Source organism: Platalea leucorodia (assembly GCF_965183815.1).
Source record: "Platalea leucorodia genome assembly, chromosome: 2".
NCBI classification, from domain to species: Eukaryota; Metazoa; Chordata; class Aves; order Pelecaniformes; family Threskiornithidae; genus Platalea; species Platalea leucorodia.
Genome location: NC_138824.1, coordinates 57415805 through 57440652, shown reverse-complemented (window position 1 = coordinate 57440652; position 24848 = coordinate 57415805). Strand labels below are relative to the sequence as shown.

The 24848-nt window shown below is 42.2% G+C and overlaps 1 protein-coding gene across 1 annotated transcript in view; it reads right to left on the bottom strand.

Moving 5' to 3' along the window:
- Positions 1-4300: 4300 nt before the first annotated feature.
- The window catches only part of HS6ST3 (heparan sulfate 6-O-sulfotransferase 3), a gene marked incomplete at both ends in the record, with an annotated part of 307692 nt that continues 287144 nt past the window's right edge, over positions 4301-24848 (bottom strand). The window contains one exon of the mRNA XM_082337671.1: positions 4301-5006. Coding sequence (XP_082193797.1) covers positions 4301-5006 — 706 coding nt within the window. The remainder of the gene's footprint in view (positions 5007-24848) is intronic.

The window sequence follows — 24848 nt, the reverse complement described above, 5'->3', positions numbered from 1 at the left end:
TGCAGGTGGGAAGCAAGAACCCACTAGTGCAGAAGGAAGCGTGTGTTAACGAGAAGGCCAACTTAAGAAACCTCCTGGTTTAGTAGCAGACGTCAAATCTGAAACATCTCCAGAAGTGAAGGTGATGTGACCTGCCATTTGGTTTGGCTGAATGGATATGCTGCAGTTAGGAAGTTTGGCTCTGGATCTGACTGCCATCACTTTTTTGTTCTGTACTTCTGTTTTCAGTGAACTGCAAATTACCGCATATTGGGTAGAAGCCCTAGCGAGGCTATCGCAGCCTCACTATTAACACAACTGCAGTGAAGAATACCCAACATCAGAAACAGTGGTTTTTTCTTTCCCCATGGTGAAAAACTTTTTACTGTTAGCACTGATAAGTGGGGAAGAGAGGACAAATTTTCATTCCTTAATAAAGTATGGCCCACAGGCAATAGGCTGAGTTCTTGGACTAGACATCGAATTACCAGGAACAAGTTTTAATGACACAGCATGTTTCTCTGTCTGCTCCAAGCCTACAGTGAATTTTAACTGGAAAAGGCAGCCAGTGCTGAGGATGTGATGGGAGAGATTAGCAAGTACATCTCCATTACAAAAGAATGAGATTTGTTTCAGCACCACAGTAGCAGAAGCCAAATTGCCTTGTTTAAGCAACAAAATAATGCCAGGAAGATGGACAGAAATCCTATAGCGTTGCTGCTCACAAAGGTTTTGAAAGAAACACGCTGCGCTCCAATCTTATACAAGCCAGTGTAATTACAGTGAAGTCCGTGCTGTCAGAGCAACGAAAACCTGGAGTAACAGAGATATGAACCAGGGCTTCTATTTTGCTTTTGCATTACATTATTTTGGGCGCAGTGCCCAAGAGGAAAAAAGCTGCAAGCCTGTGTCTTAGAAGTCAGCCTGAAAGTATTTCCAAACTACTTTTTATTTTTCATGTGCCAGGAAATTCTGCGAAGAAAAACAGTATTGTTGGCGCAGCGAGTTTGCTGGGCCTGCTGCTGGAGCTGGGCAGGCAGGTGCTGGGTCCTTCACTCCCAGGGGCTCTGGGCAAAATCTCAGCCGCTGGCTGCCCCCGCCTTAACCTCTCCGGCACAACCAGGGCTATCTGCTACACAGGCTCCAGGGAAAAAAAAAAAACAACAAACCAACTTCAATTTTAACTAAATCCCAAGCGTTAAGGCAAATCCCGTTAACATAGATGCTACAGCACATTAGCAGCTCTTCAGGATCCTAATCTTGTCTCCTGGGAAATGACTGACGAAAAGGTTAGGCATCGCATTAAGGTATTGCCAAACTATTAAAGCTAATGTAAACTGCCCAAAGACTGCTTCGATGTTCCTCATTAGGCTTTGTTTTGTGTCAGGCAGAAGGAATAGTCCGGAGAACGAAGGGTTGGTGTGCTTAGACAGCTGAAACTGATACTTACAGTCACTGCTGAGGCTGCAGGGAACAATTTCTGAGCTCTCTCTCCTCTCCCCTGAAAAGATAACACTGCATTTTCTAAATGAAAAACAAGGCCCCCATTGCTGTGAGTGGTGCAGAGAGGTGGCCTGCCGGGAAAAGAGGCAGGGATGCAAGGAAGGGGACCCTTTTTTTGTGCTTAGGAGGAAAAAGAAGGGATGCTTTACAACAAAAGATGGGCTGGGACTGATTCTACTTCCTTGCTTATCTTCCTTCTTAATGTGAATTTGGCCTTGCATCTTTCCTCCTATGTGGCTGTCTTCTCTCCTGCGCAGCCCTGCTCCTGCCAAGCCCCCCTGCCCTGCCTGCCAGCCCTGCCTCTCCCGCACGTCCCGTGCCACTGCTCACCCCACCTCTGCCTCTGCTGGGGTGTCCTTTGGGGCCCCCCCCAGCACCCACAGCCCCCTGCGCTCACGGAAACAAGGAGCGCACCTGCAAACTCTGGACGTGGCGTATCAGGTGCCAAAGGCATCCTTCCCCTCTCTTGCTGCAGGGTCTGCAGCAAGATGCAGCAATGGGCCTGGGAACGGGGAGATGCAGCAGCTCCCCATCATCCCTGCACCACCAGCTGGAAAGCTCCTTCCCTCTGCAGGGCCAGGGCCAGCCCAGCCTGAAGCCTTGTTGCCAGCAGGTAAGATGGCAGCTCGCTGCGAATTACCTGTACTGCGCTAAAGGTGCAATAATACCAATCAGGCTTAGCTCTTCATGGCCTCGCCGTCCTGCAGCCACGCAGAGTGAGCTTCAGTCCTAGACTGTAAACATTTTAATTTAAATCTCTGAAGGTAGGTGTCCATATGTGAGCGAGGTGTCTGAGCGCCTCTTCCAGGCAATGGGGATCCAAGTGGTACCGTCCAGGGAGTCTAGAGAGCTCCTCACTCTTCTCTAAGGCAGACATGCCACGCTTGGGCAGGAGAATGATGATCTGCAGTCCTGCGTTCTCCCTTCTGAACATGGAAGTCGGGGGAGATGCGCACGATCCACCAGTGGAACAGGTATTATGGATCAAAAACCACTGCTACTCACCCCAAAAGCAGCACGCTGACAATCAGGCGTAAAGCAGCATATTGCTAATAAACTACACTGATAATGAGGCGTCATCCCGGTAGCCCTCTTCACTTCTTAATAGCCGTTATGATATTCCACGTTTAATGTATTATTGTATACATTAACTCTCAACAGGATCATTAGATCATATTTTTGATACTGTGCATAGCTAAGTAGCAATAGCGTTGTCGGAAGAAAAGAAGATAACAGCATGCACTAAAAAGAAAAAGACTTGGAAATGAAGAGACAAATTTTCAAATTCAGCCTCTTCTTTCTGTAACACATTATTTTTTTTTACCGACTGGATAAAAACCTTGAATTTTGAAAATAAATGAGAAATGTGCATCCACATCAGGTACTCCAGTATTTCTAATTAGCAAATCTGTAAGATAAAAGCCATTCATGCATGCAATAATATACTTTCAGCATCTTGATTTAGCAGCCACGTTGAGGCACTTAGAGAAATTTCCTCCTAATGCTTTACATTTATGCTAGAAGAAGGAAAAAACCTCTCTCAAAAGATCTATGGTGCACAGGACCCTCTTTTTAAAATTTCACTATTACAAATGGAACAACATAAAATCTTGGAATAAATAGATGCAGTTTAGCCACAAGAATGTAACACGTGGAGGAAGAACCCATTGAATCTTTTTCTAGACAAGGAAGAAAAACAGATACAGATCTCTCATCATGAAAACAATAAATTTACAAAGAATCTTCTTACAGAGTAATAAATATCAAGACTTTCCACATATCCATTATGTATCCTATAAAAATGAAAGCTGACTTTTTTTCTAGCCACTACCGTAGTTAGAGAGAAAACCAATTTAAATTGTATTCACTTGGCATCAATGTATTTTAACAGGCAATATCATAAACCTGCCTACCTTCACAGACAATACATCTCCAGGCTTTAACAGCAAATCTGGAAAATGTCACACTAATATTTAAGCTTTTCCTGCTCTTTCTTTCCTCTTCCCTGGAGTTTGCTTGGCCTCTCTTCACCTTTTGTGAATGCGAAGGCTGATTTCATTGCCTCCAACCAGATAATCTCTGCAACGCGTGCCCAGCTGCCACGTGGACCTCAAGGCTTTCTCTTTGCCACATGCGCTCAGAAAGACAGTTGCTACCTGGCTGGGCTTGGTACTCTAGGAGAAATAAGCTAACCCTCCCATCATTTCACTTATAAATAATCTCTGAGTGCTGGCTAACAGAACAGAACAAGCCATGCCCCAATCCCACATTTCCTAGGTCTTTTTTAATCACCTCAGCAAATTCTTCCCTTAATCAAAACACAGCATGGAGAAGTTTGAAGGGCAATATGCTTTCCTCCATTTCATTCACTAGAAAGCTACACACTACAGTTGCAAAGGACAGTATGAAATAAACCAGCTCTCATGTCACAGAGGAACCAAAATAGATTTTTTTTTTCAATTTTTCATTCATGTCTGCACAAGTTCTGGTAGCTCAGATTGTATAGGGTACATCTGGTAACGCTCTCTCTTCAACCCATCCTCGTAACTTAGGGCTTTGAATGAAGTCTTTTTGGACAGGAATCTATTCTACTGCCATTTAATAACACTAATTAATGCCTACTGAGAAAAAAAAAAAAACAAACCAAACCAAACCATTTTCCTCACTGGCAGAAACCAAGAAAAACGGAGACAAGAAGGGGTAGTTATCAGACATGGTCTCATTTACCAAAGCAGTAGGCCTTGCTTGGCTAATTCCCAGGTAGCCAAGTTGCACAAACACTCTGATCCTCTCATCGGTTAGTCAAGATGGAGGACTGTCACCACCTTGCGACCTGACTATTATAATCTTCAGTAATGGTTACTTCTGCTGCCTCTTCCCTTGGCCACTGGTGAGCTCTCTGCTCCCGCAGCAGCCGCCGCTCCTCTCGCCTCTTTAGCCGGTTCTTCTGATGCTCCTCTTGCTTGGAGTACTGGAAGCGCTGCAGGAACAGGTCCTTCGCGTATTCGTAAAGCTGCACGTCCAAGAAATTCAGCTCCTCTATCCGTTGCCGCACATCCTCACCAATGTCCACATTGGAGGCCCGCGTAACGTTGAATTGGGTGAATGGGGAAATGAATTTCAGGTTGAATGTCCTCTCAAAGAGATACTGCGTTTTCCTCTGAAATTCTGTGAGCCCGAAGAAGGCCATATTTTTCAGATTGTTCTTGGCGCTTTGAAGAAGAATCATATTTCTTTCACTCTCATTCATAAAAGTCAAGTTGTAGCATCCCACCAGGCTGAGGTCTGCCAGCATGCGCACCTGGCGGTTGTTGGCCAAGTTGTAGCTACAATCCATGAATTCCTGTAAACTCACTCCAGACCAGTCATCTCCTTCGTAACAGGTAGGCAGCTCGTCTGGTGTTGGGCTTCTTCCATCACACATATGAAGGGAAGTTTTCCATGTCGCACCCCTCTGGACATGCTTCCATTCACTCAAGTACCGTGACACCGGGTCCCTCAGCATCGTGATGTAATAGAAGTTCCTGAAACATATCATTAAACACAGTTTTAAAATTCAATGGATTTCACTTCTTTATTCTCCAGTAAAATGATTACCAGCCACCGCCACCACCCCCTTCACTTTTTCCAGTGTAATGTAGGCACTTAAAGTGACTGCTTCTGAGAGAGTAAAAAGCTTAAAGCTTCATAAATACTGTGAATAAAATACAAGGTAAATTGGGAGAAAGAGAGAGAGATGAAAGGAAATAAGCAGTTATCAGAGAAAAGGAATTACTTTGACCTATCAGCTGTTCAGTGGTAGTTACTTTATGTAGAAGCCAATTAACTGGAGTGTACTCGCCTCTACTTTGAAATGCTAACCCTCAGCAATATCAGGAAGAGTGGGAAAAGAGATTTATATAATCTTGCCATTTCTCTTCTGGACTGAGACACGCATGTCTCACAAGATGCATAAGATGATAATCCATACAGCACTTGGTCAGAATATAAGAGAAGCACGAGCAATTTCACGTGGATGCTGCAAGTGCTAAAAATAACACCATGTGGAAGACTGGCATGAGCCACCTACTTAAGAAGAACCCTGTTATTAAATGGGTTGGAGTGAAGATAATGAGAGACCCAAAATCCATTCATATGACTTAATTTTAGACAAGTGCTTGATTGAAATTAGTTATAATCACATAGTACAAAACCATTTGTTGATATAAAGATTATCATTATTCAACCTCACCTGTCAAGAATACAAAAGAGACACCAAGAAATATTGATTTCAAATAGAGCAAATAACTGCAGAACTCACATTGTCAGTTCATCTTTTAGCTACTGAATTGAGTTTGTACATCTATTTATGGCAATCTGAAATGGACTGCAATTGAGTATGCTTCAAGCAGGCTTGCACAGATTGAGGATTTTTACTGAGAAATGTTTTATTCAATAACAACTCACCTGAATTACAGGATGATATCATAAAGACAAAGCAAAACCAAAATACTTATGATTTCTGTCAGCTAGAATAACCAGCAGAAGATTCATGACTAAAATTAACACACAGTCTGGTACAAAAATAGGCTCGTGAGTTTGCATGACTCATCTGACTGCAAACAATACATTAATAAATCATGAGTCCTAAGATTTCTTAAGGAAAGTCTGATCTCAGTACTCTTTCTTGGGCCTAGAGAAGGATGAAGCAAGTAAGCAGGAGGCAAGCTTGCTGAAGACAAGTTACCCTGTAAACAAATCAACACTTTGTGAGGGCCATCTCATACAAGAGCTAGCTCCACTTAAATGAAAAATCTCGAAATTGGTAACAATCTCCAAGACAATTACCTTTCTTTTTCAGATATCACCCATTTTTTGCCACTAAAGATTCCCCATAATTTCTCCATAAACCTCAGGTTTGTCATAAAAATAGGTATTTCCCCACATGTTCCTAAAAATGCAGATATATTCCTCAGTGCAGACAAAGCAAAAGGAAACAGGGCTGAATGCTTTCTCCTTAGTCATTCTGAGTTCTCCACCTACAGGATCTATAATATATTTTCTGGAATAAGGTTATGAGGCCAAACTACAAACTGCTGCAGGGTCATTTCTTGAACTATTATCTAACGGAAAGAACTGTTACAAGAATTATTTCACAGCAGAAGGGGTACAGGTGGAAGGATATAAACTAGGGAGTGCCATGGATGTGTTTTCATTATCCCTTGCATTGGAAGCCATGATTTGTGTTAGCATCAGATGATACTCTGAAGGATGATATTTCCAAAATAATTTGGGGCTTGGGTTTTCTGGTTGCTGCTCACACATGATCAAACTGCACTTCAGTTGTTTGGATCTGCTTGTTACTTACACAGCCCACATAAACAGCGAACCCAAGGATCACGCAACCGTTCATAGACAGGTATTTCTAAAGTCCCGCTTCACTACTCCTGCCGAGTAGGAAGGTCCAGAAATCCTCCTGTGTGCTCTGCAGTATAGCTCCACTGCAAAAAGCACTGTCTTTAAGCACTTCAAGCACAGTGTTCCCTTCTCAAATCGGATGCTCATCTCATCTTGGCTCTACCTTGCATGTATGAGAGCACATTAAGAATTGCTTTCCAACTAACGGCACAAAAAGTGGATACATTTCACTAGTGGTGTGCAGATAAAGCAGCCAAAGTCTCAAACACCCATCAGCTCCGAGCGTAATACACTGCTGTGGCAACGTCCAGCAGGCACTGATAAGGTTGGGACAGAAAATGATTGAAGCTCCAAGGGAGCAGAAATGAAAAAAAGATGGACAAAGATTCAGAGGCAGTTGCCAACATCTACATTGACAGAGACTTGGCGTTGGCTTAATCCTTGCCCCCCCCCCCCCCCCAATAATTTTGGATGTTGATATGAGGTAACAGATGGGTTTAAAAGTTGCTCTTGGCAATTATTTATACCTCTAATAATAGTTCTGTCTTTCCTCACCCGTCTCCAGCAGTCCCAGTCAGGCATGACTCAGAGCAACAACAATTAACAAAAATACCTCCTTTGCATCAATCATTTCCATTTCATCCCTGGATATGTAAATGTGTTTGATGTGCAATAAACAGGAGTACGAAGCAAATGCAGGGAAATGAGAACAGCCTGTCTCTCTATAACATCCGCAGCTTCCCTTATGCAGACTGGGCAAGAAACTTTCGCCAGTCTGTTGCTGCTCCTCCTTGTGACTACCTGACTTCTGCGTCTGTTTTTGCTATCCTGATTACTTTGCTTCTGGTTTGTACATCTTTCACAGCGTTGCCTTCTTGTGTTATCAGCTGAATGGCTTCTTCATCTTGCAGACAACCTTTAACAGCAGCCTGATACACATTCAGTTTCCAAGGCACTAATAAGTAAGAGTGCAGCCACCCCTGCCGCATGCACAGTCTACAACCTCCTGTTTAACCTTCTGTTCATGACTCTCCATCACCCTTTTAACCAATCTGACATTGGAAGACCTTAACATTTCTTCCACCTGATCATGTCCAGATGACACCGTTACAAAGCTACACAGAGGACTGGAGGATGCTGCGCAGCAGTTGTGGCACAAATTTTTGTTTCAGGGAAAAGGATGCCATGTCTCCAGAATAATGATGTAAGTAAAAATAGACAGGTCATGCACATTTGTTTCAGTTGGAAAATTATAAAAATTATCTCAGGAAATTGTTTTCAGATGTTGACATTTATGGATTAAATATAGCAGCATTTCAGAGCTCTCAGTGCCTAATACTCAGTACAATACACATTAGGAATGGCTGAGGAGTCAGCTCATAATAAAGACAAAAAAGTAGTTCATAAAAATATGAAACTGGGGATGGCCTTCAGTCTCTCCTTTCTTCACTGTTCAGTAAAAGAGCGTCAAGTCAGCTATATACTGAACATGCCTGACCCACTCCGAATGCAGATGCGCGCTTGTTCTCATCGGTGTAAATGACCCGCTTGAGTCGCCCATGCTCCTGCGTACGTGGCTATGTGAAACTCCGCAGCTACCCACTGTGGGAAATACCCAGCAAAGAATTAAGTAATAACTTCTGTTACCCTGTTTGACAAAGCAAACTCATCACAGACTTACTGGCTTCATTTCAACAGACTCCCATCATTGATTACTCAAACTGCTGTCACAGACAGCCTCAGTGCTTAAAGGCCAGCCAAGCAGAATACCCTGGCATGTCAGTGAGAAGATGTTTTACACAAAACATTCCAAATTAATTAAAAAGCATACAAATTATATCTTTATCACCGTGTGCGTGTGTGTATGTCTGTGTGTAAAAATTTACATGGGAATGTGGCCATAAACTGCAGTTGTCAATGAAAGAAAAATCATAGTAAATGCATAGTATGTATTTGCCAATGTAACTTGTGACTGTCTATATAAACATGCAGACATGTACCAACACTTTAGATTACACTTCAAACAATCCTTATAACAACACCAGCCCACTAGTCACGACGTTAACTCCTCCTGAAAGGAAACTTCATACAACTTCCCCAGATTACACAATCTCCTTTTGAGCATTATGTACTGAAATTAATGGGTTATTGAAGTCGCCACTATGGGATGGATGATTTTTTGGACAGGCGCTAAGCACCGTGATGGTCAGGCTCAGCAATCCATGCACAGTCCCAAACAAGCACCGGTGTGAAGTGTGGGCTGCACGCTACTTTTTACACTAGAGTTAAAAAGCACTTGGGAATTCAGAAGGCTCTCATCCTACCGGCATGAAATCCAGTTTCTTCATTAGCATTAGGCAAAGGAAACCTTTAATTAATAGAACAGCTAAAATGAGCTTCTAGTTATAACCTAAGAACATGCATTTCCTTCACATCATAAGTTATTTTAACATAAATACTCTAATCTTACATTAATCCTTCAATAGTATTGCTCTGGTTTAGAAATTAATTTCAGAGGAGCAGACTCTGATGTTACTGGAGGTGATCACAAACCAGGGCATTTTGCCTCTTCTTCTATCGCCACGGAACAGACGTCCCAGCGGAGGGAGATTTACTAAGTAGGGGAAGGATCACCGCACATCGAGAACAAAAACGTTCCCCAGGGCCCCCCGGGGAAGAAGGATGAACGGCATCTTCTCTGTTGCTCCCGCTCTCGTGTGGAGCAGCCGGCACAAGGAGAGCTCACGCAGTTCTCTCGGAGGCTCAGAGAGGAGAAAAACTAAGCTATTCCCTCTTCTTTCAAAGCGTGAGGCAAGACCTTACATACAGAGAGTGATGAGCTTCATAAAAGGAGAACAGCGCACTCATAGCAGCTGATGTAGAGACGGAGGAATATTTGAGGTGGGGAAAAAGAGTCACTGGAGAATATTTTGGAAGACACTAACAGACAGCAGAAAGAAGAACCCAAACGACTGAAAAACCCAGGTGCATCATAAAACCATCCACATTCTGTTTTTTTCCTGGTAGCAGGGAAAATAAAAGCCCTGGTCAAGTTTACGACCCAAGTTGAGAGAAGAAGTTAGCAGCTTCAATCCTGGAAGTGAGTGTGCTCCCCAGGAAAGGTCTAATACCCAGTAAAAGCCAGCCTGGCGGCATGCTTCTGCTAACAACAGAGGTTGTGGCAAGATGAAGGGTTAAGAAGGATCTGCATTATGTGGACAAAAGCCTTGTGCTTCCCAGTTTTATCCTGGAGCCCAATTTCTCGGAGGCAGTAAGAGAGTTAACCACCGATCAGCAACCTCTCTTCAGGCAAAGTATTGTCAGTATGGGTAACGGTGAAGAGAAGAGGGTAAACAAATGAAACAAAAATAAGGATAATGCAATACCTGAACAATTAGGGAATAAGAGCATGCAACAAGGATGGTGGCAGGAGGCAGAAAGCAAAGAAACATTGTTGGGCTGATCCAAACTGGTCGAAGTCATCCTGGCGTAATGCAGATGTATCAGCTTATGGTCGGCAACATTATTGTGCAGTGTCACTGCATCTATGCTGTGCTTAATTTACAGATAACCTGTCCAACGTAACAAGAACTGACTGTACACTCCTTATTCAGAACAACAGTACTGTAGAGAAAAAGCTATGAAACAGCCCATAAACTATATACATATCCATCGGCTGCAGGAAGCATCACACAGCTTATCCACCAAGCCAGACAGATCAACCCTACCTAGCCCACAAACTTCTGCGAAGATGATGTAGCAACAGCACATCGGTTTCTTAAGCTTAGCATCTGTCTCAGGATGCTAGACCACTGTGATGGGAATATGTTTTTCTAAGACATCCTTTACAAAAGTTTGTGATCTTAATATTATTAGCTGTCCTCTCAGGTTTTCATAGGTTTCTTTACAACTCTTTTACTGAAAAAACAGCAGTCACCATTGAGAAGTCATCATTTATCCTGTTGTATCACGTACCTCACCCATTCAGCATGCAGGAAAACCGCTTAGTTGGCTGTTTTTTCAGAGGATCTGAGCCCCCACCACTTCTGCTTTTTTTAACTGCGATGATGGCACTGTGCTTACTTAAAGCAGTGGCTGTAATGTCCTATAGACACTCAGTTACTCCACGTTAAAGGAGAACGTGCCATTGACTTCAGCAAAGTTAAATAAAAAAATTGTAACTTTCACTTTGAGGTACAAAATTATTCAATTTTAGATATGTCTCATTATTCCTCTGGGATTTTGTCCCATGACTTTGAATCCAACCAGAAAAACAAACTGGCCACTGTTTCCTATTTCCAAATTGGCCACAAGCTCCTGTTGGCTAACTACCCCTTTGGCTATCCCAGTGCCATAAAATGCAGCTCAATCTGTAGGACATGCCTGCTCAGAGAAGGGACTGGATACTACTTCCAGGGTGAGACATCTAAATGCAGTGGTCTACATATAAGCGATGTGTCTAAGCAACCTCTGAAGCCAGTGGGGGGCTGCTCAATGCAGGCAGTCGTGTGTGTCCGGAGAGTGACGCAGCTGGCCAAGGGTAGGTGCCGGCTCTGGCATGAGCTGTATCACTTCAGAGGTTCCCTATGCCTTGGACTGTGTACCTTGACCACAACAGGAGCTTAGATACCCGCTGACTTGGAGCTGTCTACATTGTGGGCGTCTACATACAGGTGTCTCCATCTGTAAGGTGAACCCCATGCCTGCAGGCAAAGGCTCCCTGACTGCAAAGACATATTCACAGAGTGCAAGGTTCAGGCCAACCTCAAAAACTAACCAGTAACATAACATTTTGTAACAAGTGAGAAGTAACTACAGAGAACCTCCATTTCAAGACTTTTTGTACCTATGATATATATATACACCAGTCACGTTAGGATTCTAAGCAGGGTTTTAGAGCTGGAGCATTCCCAAAGTAAACAGAAGTTTTAAGTAAGTTGTTTATTATTCCACACAAATCTCCAAACTAGCAGTTAGAAAACCAGTCTACCATAATTTTGTTGTCCTTGCCGATATATCAGTATATCAGTGAGACAGGGGAGGGCTTGGAGTCAGACAGCTAGGATTATATTTCTGGTTCTGGAGAGCCAAGATGGTTGCTCAGGAAGCTACTTGCGCTGACACAGTCTGTTACAGGCAAGAGAAATGTGGTGTTTGGGCACCGGGAAGCACTTAAGAAATGGGAAACCTCGCATTTCGTTGCATGTTAGCCGAGATACTCCCCGTCACCAACTTCAGTTTCTTTTACATTAAACTGTTGCTTTAGGACTCATTGTAAAAGTCCTGTTTTTTTCTGTTTAGAAATTGCAAGCCCTTTTTTTTCATCTAAATATCCTCTGAAATATGAAATTAAATTCTGTATCCATGCTATCAGAAAAATCTCAGGAAAGCTTTACAGCACTATTTTATTTTTTTGTATGGCTGTTGATCAGAAGATCAGTGTCCCACACCTGATTAAAGAATGACAGATGACTGCCCTGGTTTCGGCTGGGATAGAGTTAATTTTCTTCCTAGTAGCTGCTATCATGCTCTGTTTTGGATTTAGGATGAGAATAATGTTGATAACACACTGATGTTTCAGTTGTTGCTAAGTAGTGCTTATACTAAATCAAGGACTTTTCAGCTTCCCATGCTCGGCCCGGTGCACAAGAAGCTGGGAGGGGGCACAGCCAGGGGGGCTGACCCAGACTGGCCAAGGGGCTATGCCGTACCGTATGGCGTCATGCTCAGCATATGAACTGGGGGGAGTTGGCTGTGGGCAGCGATCGCTGCTCAGGAACTGGCTGGGTGTCAGCTGGCGGGTGGTGTGTGGTTGCATCACTTGTTTTTCCTGGGATTTGTTTCTCTCTCTCTCTCTTCTTCGTTGTTTGCCTTTTCACTACAATTTATTATTATAATTTTTATTTTATTTTATTTTATTTTATTTTATTTTATTTTATTTTATTTTATTTTATTTTATTTTATTTTATTTTAATTATTAAACTGTTCTTACCTCAACCCACGAGTTTTCTTACTTCTGCCCTTCCAATTCTCTCCCGCATCCCACCAGGGTGGGGATCGTGAGCAAGCAGCTGTGTGGTGCTTAGTTGGCAGCTGGGGTTAAACCATGACAATGACAAAAAGTGTCTTTAGAGATCACTCACTCTCTGACATCAACTTTTAACAGCTGTGATTTAGAGTAATCCAGAAGAGCAGAAGAAAGAGAGTGAACCTGTGTCAACACAAATGCTGCAAGTACAACATTAGGAATTTTTCCACCTAAAGAGTCTAATTTTCCTTGAAGTGAAGCTAGAGCAAATTCAATAATGGTGTAGAGCTATGCGAGGATATGAGAAGAGTGAGATACTAGGTAAGCTATTTGAACATAACGCTGTTTTAGATTTATATTATCTGGAAAAAAGATGACTTCCAAAATCATCTGTACCACAAACAATGGTAAAAAACACATTTGTGGAGACTCCATTTTTTTTTTCTTAAACACTTTAGGCATGAAGACAAATGGCCTGGAACTATGCAAACTGACAACTTTCTTATAAAACACTGTAGGCTTTTGGAGTTAGGACCTGTGGTTTTGTACTTTAAAAAAGTAATGAATAACCATGAAAATAATAATAATATTTTCTACATATCACATTGCCATACACCCTTCAAAATCATTAGTGAAAATGGATCTCAGGACCTACTGCTGCAAAAGAAAACTGGGAGTGCTGAGACTTCTTTTCTTGACATAGGACAACATAAACTTGTGAGGATGCAGATTTTAATGAAGCATTTCAAAGACATGTCTAAGACGTTAGGTGGAGACCAAACAGCAGCTTTCCAGTACCTAAGAGGAGGTCAGTGAGAAGATGGAGCCAGGCTCTTCACTGATGTGCACAGTGGGATAATGAGAGACAATGGTCATAAATTGAAAAAAGGGAGGATACATGGAAAATCATTTTCACTATGAGAATAATTAAGCATTGGCAAAGCTTTGCCTGAGGAAGCTGTGTGCCCTCCACCCTCGGAGGTCTTGAAGACCCAACTGGACAGAGCCCTGAGCAACCCCATCTGCGCCCAGAGCTGACCCTGCTCTGACCAGGGAGTTGGACGAGAGACCTCCTGAGGTCCCTTCCCGCCCCAGGGGTTCTGCAATTCTGCATGACAGCAGAGAGTCTTCTGTCATCAGATGTATGGTCCTGTCAGAAAACACATCAAACCAGAACCAACTCGCCAGCTAGATCATACCTGTCCTCCCTTGTTCTTTCCTGGCTACCCGAGACAGAGTACAGAGTACTACCTGAAAGGAGGCTGTAGCCAGGTGGGGGTCGGTCTCTTCTCCCAAGTAACAAGTGATAGGACAAGAGGAAACGGCCTCAAGCTGCGCCAGGGGAAGTTTCTGTTGGATATTAGGAAAAACTTCTTCACTGGAAGGGTAGTCAGGCACTGGAACAGGCTGCCCAGGGAAGTGGTTGAGTCTCCATCCCTGGAGGTATTTAAAAGACGGGTAGACGTGGTGCTTAGGGACATGGTTTAGTGGTGGACTTGGCAGTGATAGATTAACGGTTGGACTCGATGATCTTAAGGGTCTTTTCCAACCTTAACGATTCTATGATTCTATGATTCTATGAATGTGCTTTGCCTTTTATAAGATTGGTTTTTTTGTATATTTGTATATGATTTTAACTAGGGCTATAACACTCTGAATCAGCACACCCTGAATTATTGAGCAACTTCATGAATATTCATTTCAATGACACTTTGTTCAATATAGAGTCTCTAGAAATTAGAGAGGACAGTGCAGCAACCATGTGTCCCTGAAGAAATTAATTCTGTTCACAGGTATCAAGTCTGGATCTTGAGCAGCTCCTAGACTAATGAAATGATGTAGCTACCCATGGTTTTAATGCCAGTATTCTAGAAAATGCACACGAATAGCATATGAATATGTGTGAGCTTTCTGAGCTAATACATGTTTTTCCTGTGTGCTGCCTTTACGATTTAGGCATAAATTTTCAAACACAGAGCATAAAGTTAGGCATCTAACTCTATATTTAAACATGTAGATAAACTCAGCCTCATTGCTAGTGAAGAAAACACACAGTAGTGAGAGCTAAGGATGCTCAGGTACCCAGAAACATGGTCTGCTGATTTATTTAGCAAAAGGAGGCTCCCAGAGCCATTAGAGTGCCCTCCCCTGCCAGCACAGATAACAGCACTCTATTATCCCCTTCATAAAACATCCTAGTCCCTTTTGAAGTATCCTTTTCACGCCATTGCTCCCGTTGGAAAGAGCTTGTGAAGGCTGCTTCTCATGGTTAGGAACATGAGTCTCATTCCCCGACTAAACCTGGTCTTAGTCAACGTACATCTTGTTCTTGGGTTAACGCTGAAAATACATCAAGAGGATTTATAAATGTAACATCAGAGAAGGAGAAACAGCATTTAAGTTGGAGATTAGAGATCAAACACACCTCTCGGCTTTCATTTTACAAAGCTGAACTAGTTGTTACTGTCTCTTCTGACAAGACATGCCAGAAGTGACCACGCTGCAGACCCCCCTTGGGTCACGCTTAGATCGCTACACTCAGAGATGCACCCTGAGTTTTCCAACATCTCAGCTCTCCATGCTAGCTTTTGATAGGAGGCTCACAAAAGTAAGATGTGCTGGAAGATCCTGAGATTGATTCTGGTTTTTGACTATTCGAGCAGTCCTTTCCTGGCATTTGAACTTGCACAACTTCACATCTCACTATACATGGCTAGAATTGGGCAAATTTCACATGAGGCCTCACATTTGTTTTTTTATGGGGCCACATAACTCTGGAAACTCGTACTCCCTGTGTTACTGGCTAATACACAGGTCTTTCCACTCCCCCATTTCAGCTAATAAGCACTCAGTTGATAGAGCAAATCTGTTTCTGCCAGCCTCAAACACACGATCTTGCACTTTGCGCTACCAAACTTCATTCCACCTCTTCTATTGAAATCCTCAAGGTCATTAAGCAAATGCCATTAACATACTTCAGCTTTTTGTGCCAACATCATTAATGAAAACATGAAATAGGATCAGAGCTAAGACCAGCCCTGAGGAAATTCATTAATAACTTTCCTTTCACCAGAAAGTCCCTCTTTCAGCACCTCCCGTTTTGTTACCAGCTTCTTGTCCACCAGGAAATCCTTATGCTCAGCCTCATGTTTTCTGCCTTGCATAGTAACTTCACAGATGCCACCCTATCCAATACTTTATTGAAGGTAAATTTCCCTTCTCCTATCAGAGACAGATGCTGCGTATTTACATGTTTCACCCAAAGGCTGAGAATGGTGGCCCCAGCTTTGCTGCGTGTGAGAACACAGAGAATGGTTAAGATGGGGAAATGGCAATTTATTTGAGAGCGAAACGGTCTGGAATAGAAATGTACAGATTAGGCGATTTGATGGAAAAATAAAGCTGCCACTTTCCATCAGACAACCTTGATACAAATTGTAAATCATTTCTTGATGAGACACAAATCTAACAAAGTTCCCTCCAGAGATTTTTGTTCTTTGTCTAAATTATATCAAGCTCAGTTGTTCTAAGTGTTCTTTAAATTGCTGAAAGGAGTGAAGTAGCAAGAGCCTTGCTGAAAGAAATACAAATATGAAATGCAATACTAAATCAAATAGTAAGAATTTGGTTGTTCTATCAAGCACACACATAATAAAAACCTTGTACCTTGTAAGAAACGGTGTGTGAGCACACACAGGAGGAAATACTATTCAAAAGCAATAGATACAGTGTCTTATAAGATTCTTTAAAGGTGCTGTATGCAAGACCTTTGTGCCGAAGAGAATAATAAATCCAGCACTGGCAAAGGAGGAATCCATTGCTCACATCGCTCCCATTCTCTCTCATCCCTATTGTGCACAGGTCATCGCTGTGTCTCAAGAACGACGCCAATCTGGGGCACGTGTGACATCTTTACTCAAAATCGTTTCTCCTGTCTCTGCCTTTGTTATGCCACTGCACAGAAAGGAAAATGAAATAAAGATGTTTTTGCACTACCGTACTACCTGATGCCTCCCGGAGCTGCCTCTAGCCCCAGCTCGGGGACGAAGTACCGAACTTGCCTTTCTCAGGGAGATGTTATGAGTACAGGGGAGACAAGCTAAGGGGGTGACCCACAGCATCAAGTGGCAGCAGAAAACAAGAGCTGGCCAGACAAAAGAAAGGTGCTGACAGGCAAGGGACAAGAGAAGAGCAAACCTGGAGACAGTGCAGCAAGAGGGACCCGCAGTTTGAGCTTGTTTTGCCAACATAGCTTCCAAGGGTTACAGAAACCGGGTTGGGAAGGGACCCTCCTGATCAAGCCTGATGCCTACTATCACAGGTTTAGCACAATAGGATTCATAAAATATCCCTTATGAACACAGGACAAGCCACAAAACCTTCCTCACTATCAGGTCGCAGTCTCTGAGCAGCTGCCAGCAAGGTTAGAGCAAGTCCCTGTTTCGGGAGGAGTCTCCCTGGAGCAGGTTACTGCCTGGGCGACTGAGCACGCAGCTCCAGCTGCCCTCAGCACGCACGCCTCCAGCTCCGATGCAAAGAGACAGGGATGCAGAACTCCCACCTGTTGAGTAACTTGAACAACGTAAGGCCTTTTGTAATGGTTATAAAGACGAAAACGCTACACACTTTCACGCAGAATTATGAGAGATCTGTTATCGCGAGAGTCCTGGCTGCCTACAAGAATATACCTGCTTGGGAAAATTCAATTTCAAAGAACTCCTGAAAAGACAAATGAAATGTAACCAGACCCTTAAATCTTCTGAGATTTGTATTTCTTCAGTCAGATTTTGTTAGGTCTGAAACAGAGCAAAAATATTTATGTTAAATTCAATTACAATGTTTACGTTCATCCTCTTCCTCATTTTTGAAGGAGCTGTTGCTATACCATTTTATTCTCCGGCTAGGAGAATAAAGCAGCACAGACATCTCCAATGCTCCTCTGTAGCTGGCTTTACTGGAAACCAAGTTTGCGCCACAAGTGGCGTGCATCCAGGCTCCTATCCTGACCGAGCTGCCTCTGATTTCCAACTAATAGCTCAGTTGCAGACACTCGCTTTCAAATCTGGGATGCTCAGGTGAAAGTTCTGTGGGATTTTTCACTGCAACTCATTCTGAATCAGTACAGTGATTCTGCTCAATTAATAAAGTAATTAACAATAAAAAGGCCCAGTAATTGAAATCCCTTTGAAAGTACATCAATTTATTCTCTCTAAGCTTTGCCTCGAGCCTTTATTAATTCTGACATCAAGCATAATGACCATAAATTATAAATGATCATCACAAAATCCAGGCATCACAACCATTTTCTTGTCCTACATGCTGAGTTTCTAAAACATGTAGGTTTGGTCATAACTTTTGAGATTTGCCTCCCATGAGGTAAACAATATGATAATATGGATATTAAAGAATTTCAGGTGATTCTACTAAATAAAACATTGTAAGAGTAGTCTTTCATATTCATTCATTGAAAAAATTCACAAAGGCTAAGGAAATTGCTCAGCTGTAAGACAAAAATGCTAACTTTGTTTCTCCTAACATTCCTCTTCTTGTGATGTAAGCGCACATTTCTCATGTAAGACATTAAGCAAGAAGATGATGGGGTATTTCCATTTAATACTTATAAGATAGACCACTCACTGCACATTTTACACTGCGCTTTGTGTTTTCACTAAAATACTTGACAGCACCTAATCAAACCCAGAAATGTTTTCTATGAATAATACAACTCAAAGCTATAAGCAAAACTGCTGTCTTCCCCTCCACTGACCTCCTAACAGATTTCTTTCCACATCAGTTCAGACTATGCGGACTACGTGTGCATATATATTACATATATACAATTTCCACAAGGGGGCCCTCTTATCTTCCCCAAATCTTAGCAAAAGCTTAACTTGCTTTCCAAAAATTTATGTCATAAAGCTTTTGTCTACAGACACTACGGCATCTTAGAACAAAGTTTTTACCAGCTAGGATTGAGTTTATGATAGAATTTTATACAACAAAACCTGGAATTTGAAAGGGAATCATTTTTTTACATACAATTTCCACTATATATCTGGCATGCAGAGAACTTCGATAAAGCTTTTCCAAGTTTACTACTTGCAATAGCCAGCCAAAACGAGACCTTTTACACAGGCAGACCACAGAGTCAGCTCACACTGCCATGGCGAGGCAGCCTCCAAGATGCAGGCTGGCTCTATGTTATATTGTAATTTGTAGGGTAAGCCCAAAGTAAGTGCTATTAGTGATTTCAGCTCTGTGTGAATGCATCCCCTAGGCACAACAGTTAAGGTACAAATGGTATTAAGAGTTATTTGCACTGTCCTCTCAACTCCCAGCAGATATGGAAAACAAATCTTGTTTGGGATACCTTGCTATTTGCTTTAATATTCTGAACATTTTATGAAGACAGTGTTATATGTCCTCATCTTCTTAACTCAATTGTAGCTCTGTGAGGTTTCTATTATTTACCATCCCTTTGACCTTGGAATACCTGACACAAATCGGACCATCTCTTTCTTCTGACCTCCAACCTTAACGAATCAAGCCTATGTGGCACGTGCCAGGCTGTGCACTGCAGTGTACTACTATCAGCTGTGGATGCTATGCTTTGAGAAAGAAGGTAATAACATGAAATAAAGAAGCCTAGGCTTCTAACCTCCAGCTTTTATGAGGGATTCCTTACCTTTCAGGAAAACTAGCAAGCGATTATGTGAATCCAGCCTTGCCGATACAGCACAAACCCGCCAGTCTGCTAACTCATTTGAGTAAATCCCTGCACCTTGATCTGCAGCGCAACCTTTAAGCAAAGTTTTCACGATTGCTCAGCAATACTGCCATATGACATGGTCATGTTTAACCGATGTCGATGACAGAGTTCAGGCTCCTGCAATACTTGTGCATTCAGGTAAAATAAAACACCCAAGGTGCTGATGGGAGTCCATATGAATTACTGTCCGCAGCAAGTCATCGGGGATGCCTTTAGCTCTGCAACCCTCCTCCAGAATGGACAAATCCTCATCAATGAAGCACATCTCCACAGCGGAGGAAAAGCATTTCCCAATCCCTTCAGGCCATGAACTGACTACTTGAAGCATGACATTTGATTAGCCTTATTATCTCAACTCATTTATATAAAAATGTTTTTAGGGGCCATGAAGCCATCCAGCCCTTATTAAAAACCGGCCACAGTCTCTGAGCTGATGTTCCCACTCTTCTTCCTTTTTATCTGTAAACACAAGGAGGAATTTATTTTTTTTGAACTGCGGGTTATAATTTTTGCAATTTTATTATCGTAAAATAACCTTCTCTTACATTAGTGCAGCAGACTGTTGCCATACCCCCTCACATATGCAAATAGGTCAGGTTTTCTTGTCTTTCCCCACAGAGATATTTGACATTGAGACTCAACATGATCTAGCATCTTTCTGAACTAAAGGCCAGGGGAATAGTGCGCAGGACTTTATTTTCAAATGTATCTATCTCTCACAGAAATTAATGAACATCTGTGCAGACACTGAACGTGAATTCAGGCAGCAGAAACAAAACCCATCTGAAATTGAGCTTAAGGTCTAGGAATATCTAATGGTAAGGATCTTTGTCTTTGCAAGTTGAGGATTTCTTCCTTTCCCTTCCCTTTGAAGAGCCAGAGTACTTTTCAGGTCACAAACTTATCCTACTCTAAAGGAAATGGGATGATAACAGGGTTATGAAAGATATTTCTGCATTAATAAGGAGCAAAGTTGCTGATGTGTATCCTAAATAACACAAAGATTTGAATACGAAACATTCATTAAGATTCCTTTATAGACTCTATAAATTGCTTTCTGTTTCATACAGAATATTACTGTCAATACAACCCAGCAGTGATGCAAACAGGACAGAAAAATTCAGGTTAAAATCTCCTAACATCATGAACATTTTTCTACAGTTGTAATGATTTCAGTGTTCGTATCTTTTATCTAATGGAGTAGATTACTTAGTCTGGCTCAATCTTATTTTTGATACACTGAATATTACATAATTATACATAAATGAATACCTATGAATTTAAAAAAGAAAACTCATCATGGTTTCCTGAGCAACTGAAGATATGCTACCTGCCCAGTAAAAATAGCGAAAAAAAGAAAAGGATGCAAACTAATGTGGTTTTGTTTTTTTTACTTTGAAGATGTTCCTTTTCAATGGGCTTTTTCTAAGGCAAAATTTTTGGTTTTAATTGTATCATTTTTCATGTATGACAAAACTATACATCCCAGTAGTCTCACCAAGTGCTGTTTAGCACTTGTATCTCCGCTCTCCATCTTGAGAGAGCAGCTGCTGTATGTTTAGGCTAAACTATGGCTCTGCCTAGATGAAAAGGAAGTTTGTATGCACATAGACCTTTATTCGTGACACTTTAATTTGCTCCATGGCCTTAATAAATACACCAGCATTAAGCATACTCATGCAAACCACAGCTCTAAAAATAACTCACTTCAGACATTCAGACGTTTTTCCATGTTGTTTCCAGTAACACCACTCTTACTGCTAGGAACAATCATTAGCACAAGCAGGGATTTATCATCAAAAAATCACACTCGGAAAAGCAGCAGGGATCCTCAGAGGTGTAGCAGGGGACTAGCGGAGGGGTCACATTAGTATTCCCTGAGCATTAATGGAAAAAGCCCGGCGGTGTAGCCAGGCCACTGCAGTGAGCGGGGTAAGCAGCCACGGGCAACCCTCCTCATTCATCGTACCGGCATCCGACAGCGTGGCCCACAGGTGAGGGCTGGGGGCAGCGGCCATCAAGCTGCACGGTCTCCCCCAAAGTCCCCGGGGAGACATTTTGCTCAGAGGCCAGAAATCTACCTCCCCCGGTCCAGCAGCCCTCCCCAGACCAAAGTCTTCCCTGGCAGACACCCCAGCCTGCCTTGTCGGAAGAAGAGGGGCTGGTAAGAAGGGACAGTACAGACTCCTCCTTATCTTCATAAAGACAGTCACAACTTGCCCTAACCTAATTGCTTTTTCTTTTTGTCCCACTATTCTCGACAGAACAGGAAGATGTATTTATGACAAATGCTGTGCAAACAGCAACCGACCAGACAATGAGAGAAGAATACACAGTTTTCTTGAAAGAGTTTTTTACTCTTAAATGCAATTCTCTTCATCTCATCCTAAAACATGCCTGCTTTTATTGTAAAAAGGCAAACAAACTGAATATATAGAACAAACCAATATACAGAACATAACACAGAGACTGACTCTTGAATTAAAAAAAAAATATTCCTGATTTTAATGAAAAATCCATGCTAAATGCCTTGGAGCAAAGGATCTGGGGATAAAATTCTTAAATTGCTGAGCCCTGAGCACAATCTCAACACTCCAACTGGGAAGACAATATTGTGATTCATCAGAGCTATGAAAACTGCAGTGTTTCTTACTATGCACTTACTACGTGTGCATTTTTTTTTCTTTTCCTCCCAGCTTCTCTCTCATTCTTTGGTACCACCTTCCCCCCCATCTATTTCTTTTCTTCTTTTTCTCCCTCATTATTTGTGTTCTCACACAGCAGCAGCATAACTTTATGCCTGGAGGAGCTGCAGAAGAAACAGAGCCTTTGCATGTGCAATGGACTGCTGGGCTGATACAGAAGAAACCCAACTTTCTCCTAGCTAGGGTTAAGCCCGTTTGCTCCTACACCCAGGTTCTCTGCACACTGAGCTGGCTGCAGAGAAAAACTGAGTGGGAGTGGGATGGTGTCACTCAAAACCCTTGCCAGCTGCAGAGCCGTGCCTGCCGCTCGCCGGGGTCGGAGCAGGGGCTGTGCAGCCCAGGCACGAAGCCAGGCTGAGGGCAGGCACAGGAGGGGCAGGTCCCACCCAGAGATGTGTTGGTTTAGGTAGGTGGCTGCTTCCCCACGGGCCATTTTCACAGTGCTGCCCTCGTTTGTGCCTCTCTCTCTACTATCTACCAGGATAAAGATTTTTGTCAGCTTAGGAGTTTTTAATTTTAGCTCATTGAAACTGGATCCACCCAATTTTTGCCTCCCAGATACACAAACTCTCTGAGGGCTCAATTTAGATCCCTGTGCATTACTGTCAGTTCAGGTTTTCTTAACAAATCTGAGAGCCAGAAATGATTTTGAAAAACTTCAGTGTAACTTCCAATGCTGGACATCCTATAATAGTTAGAATATCACAGTATTGCATTTGCACTTTGTTCTGTTAAACCTAACCTGAACTTGGCTTTGGCTTCCTAAAATGGCTTTAGAAGAATCATGTTCTGTAAAAACAGCTGAATGAAAAATGGCATATTAAAAAGAAGTTCAAGAAGCTACTCAACTAGTTAATGGAAGATAAACCCATCAAGAACTATTAAATACAGACATCTCCACTCAGCAGTAATTCTCAAGCCTTGAATTTTTAGACTATGGGAGTATATTCAGGGGTATCATTGTTACATTCTTGCCTTGTTCTTGTCCCCCTTGGACATCAGTTGCTGGCCACTGTTGAAGACAAAGTGTTAGGCTAGATGGACTTTTCGTCTGACTCAGCTTAGCCATCCCTCTGCTACTTCAAGCCACCCACATAGTCATACTTTTTTTTAATGAACATTGATGAAAGAAGTATCTCACATGCTGATGAGTTAATTCAAACAAAAAAAAAAGACAAAAGATCTGTACAGTTTTAGTCCTAAGTGTAAAGCAGAATTTGGATGTCATGCTTGCCATAGAAAATGTTCCCTCGCCTTCAATAAGAAACCTGTTTTCTGTTTTCTTAAAAATGGATCTCACAATGTGGGTGTTTCAAACAGCAGTTCTTTCTCTACCACTTGTAAAAATGAACACTTTCCATTCATTTACAAAAAGACTATTAGAAGATATATTATTACCAGGGGTTGGTAGGAGGCAACATCAAACAGCATGTCAGCTCTGAAAGAGAAACGAACCATGGAAACAGACTGAACAAAGGAAGCGACCGCCGAGGTTCAGCATGCAGGAGAGGAGCATCCCATTGAGGCCACAACACAGAAAGGGCAGCTGAGAAGATCTTCAAGTAGGCTGAAAGACGGCTCTCCCCTCTCCTGACAACTCCACCGCTGTTCAATGCCAGGTCTGTGTGTGGCTAGATGGCCTGGCAATGCAAATATGACCCACGGCAAACATGGGCAACACAAATTAGCTAGAGGACGTGATATGGTGCTTGTGCTGGTTTTATGTGTTCACATGTGCTAGAAGTGAGAGGACAGATGATATCAGATGGGGCACAGGATAATGCAGAGCCAAACCACCTATTCTGGCACAAAACCAATTTATCGACTTCTCTAACAGCTTGCATTGGCACAGTGAGTCTATGCTGGAGTAGTACTTTGCACCATTTGTTTGCCCTGCTTTTGAGCAAGTGCTAGGAGATCTAAAGGCAGTTTGACTGTGTTGTCAAACTATGGCCTCAGTACCTAACCTGTTACAACTGTGCAGGAATTATTTTGGATTTATGAGCGTGCAACCGCACCAGGATGATCTGCGTAGTTTTGCTGCCCTGTGTGCTTCTTCCCTACGTCTATCCTAACTTACCTAACCTCTGCAATTCTTTCCACGTAATATACATTTCCTCGCTCCAGTGTACTAAAATTATATGAACAAGAAGAAAGCAAATGACACAACTGAAATATTAAATTCCTTAAATGTTGAATATCACACATAAAATTTAAAGGAGTACAGCATATTTAATAACAATACCATGTCAATTCCATGAGAAAATAAATGTATAAAAGCCTCTATTACAAGGTGAAATATTGTCCTCAGAATTAGAAAATGCCAGAAATAATATTATTTGTGCAGCTTTATTTTGCCATTGTGATACCATATTTATTTGCAATGAAAATTCTTATTTTTCCACAGGACCCCTGCTTTGTTCAGTGCACAGAATAGGCAGCGCTCAGCAAGTGAGATGCATGTTCA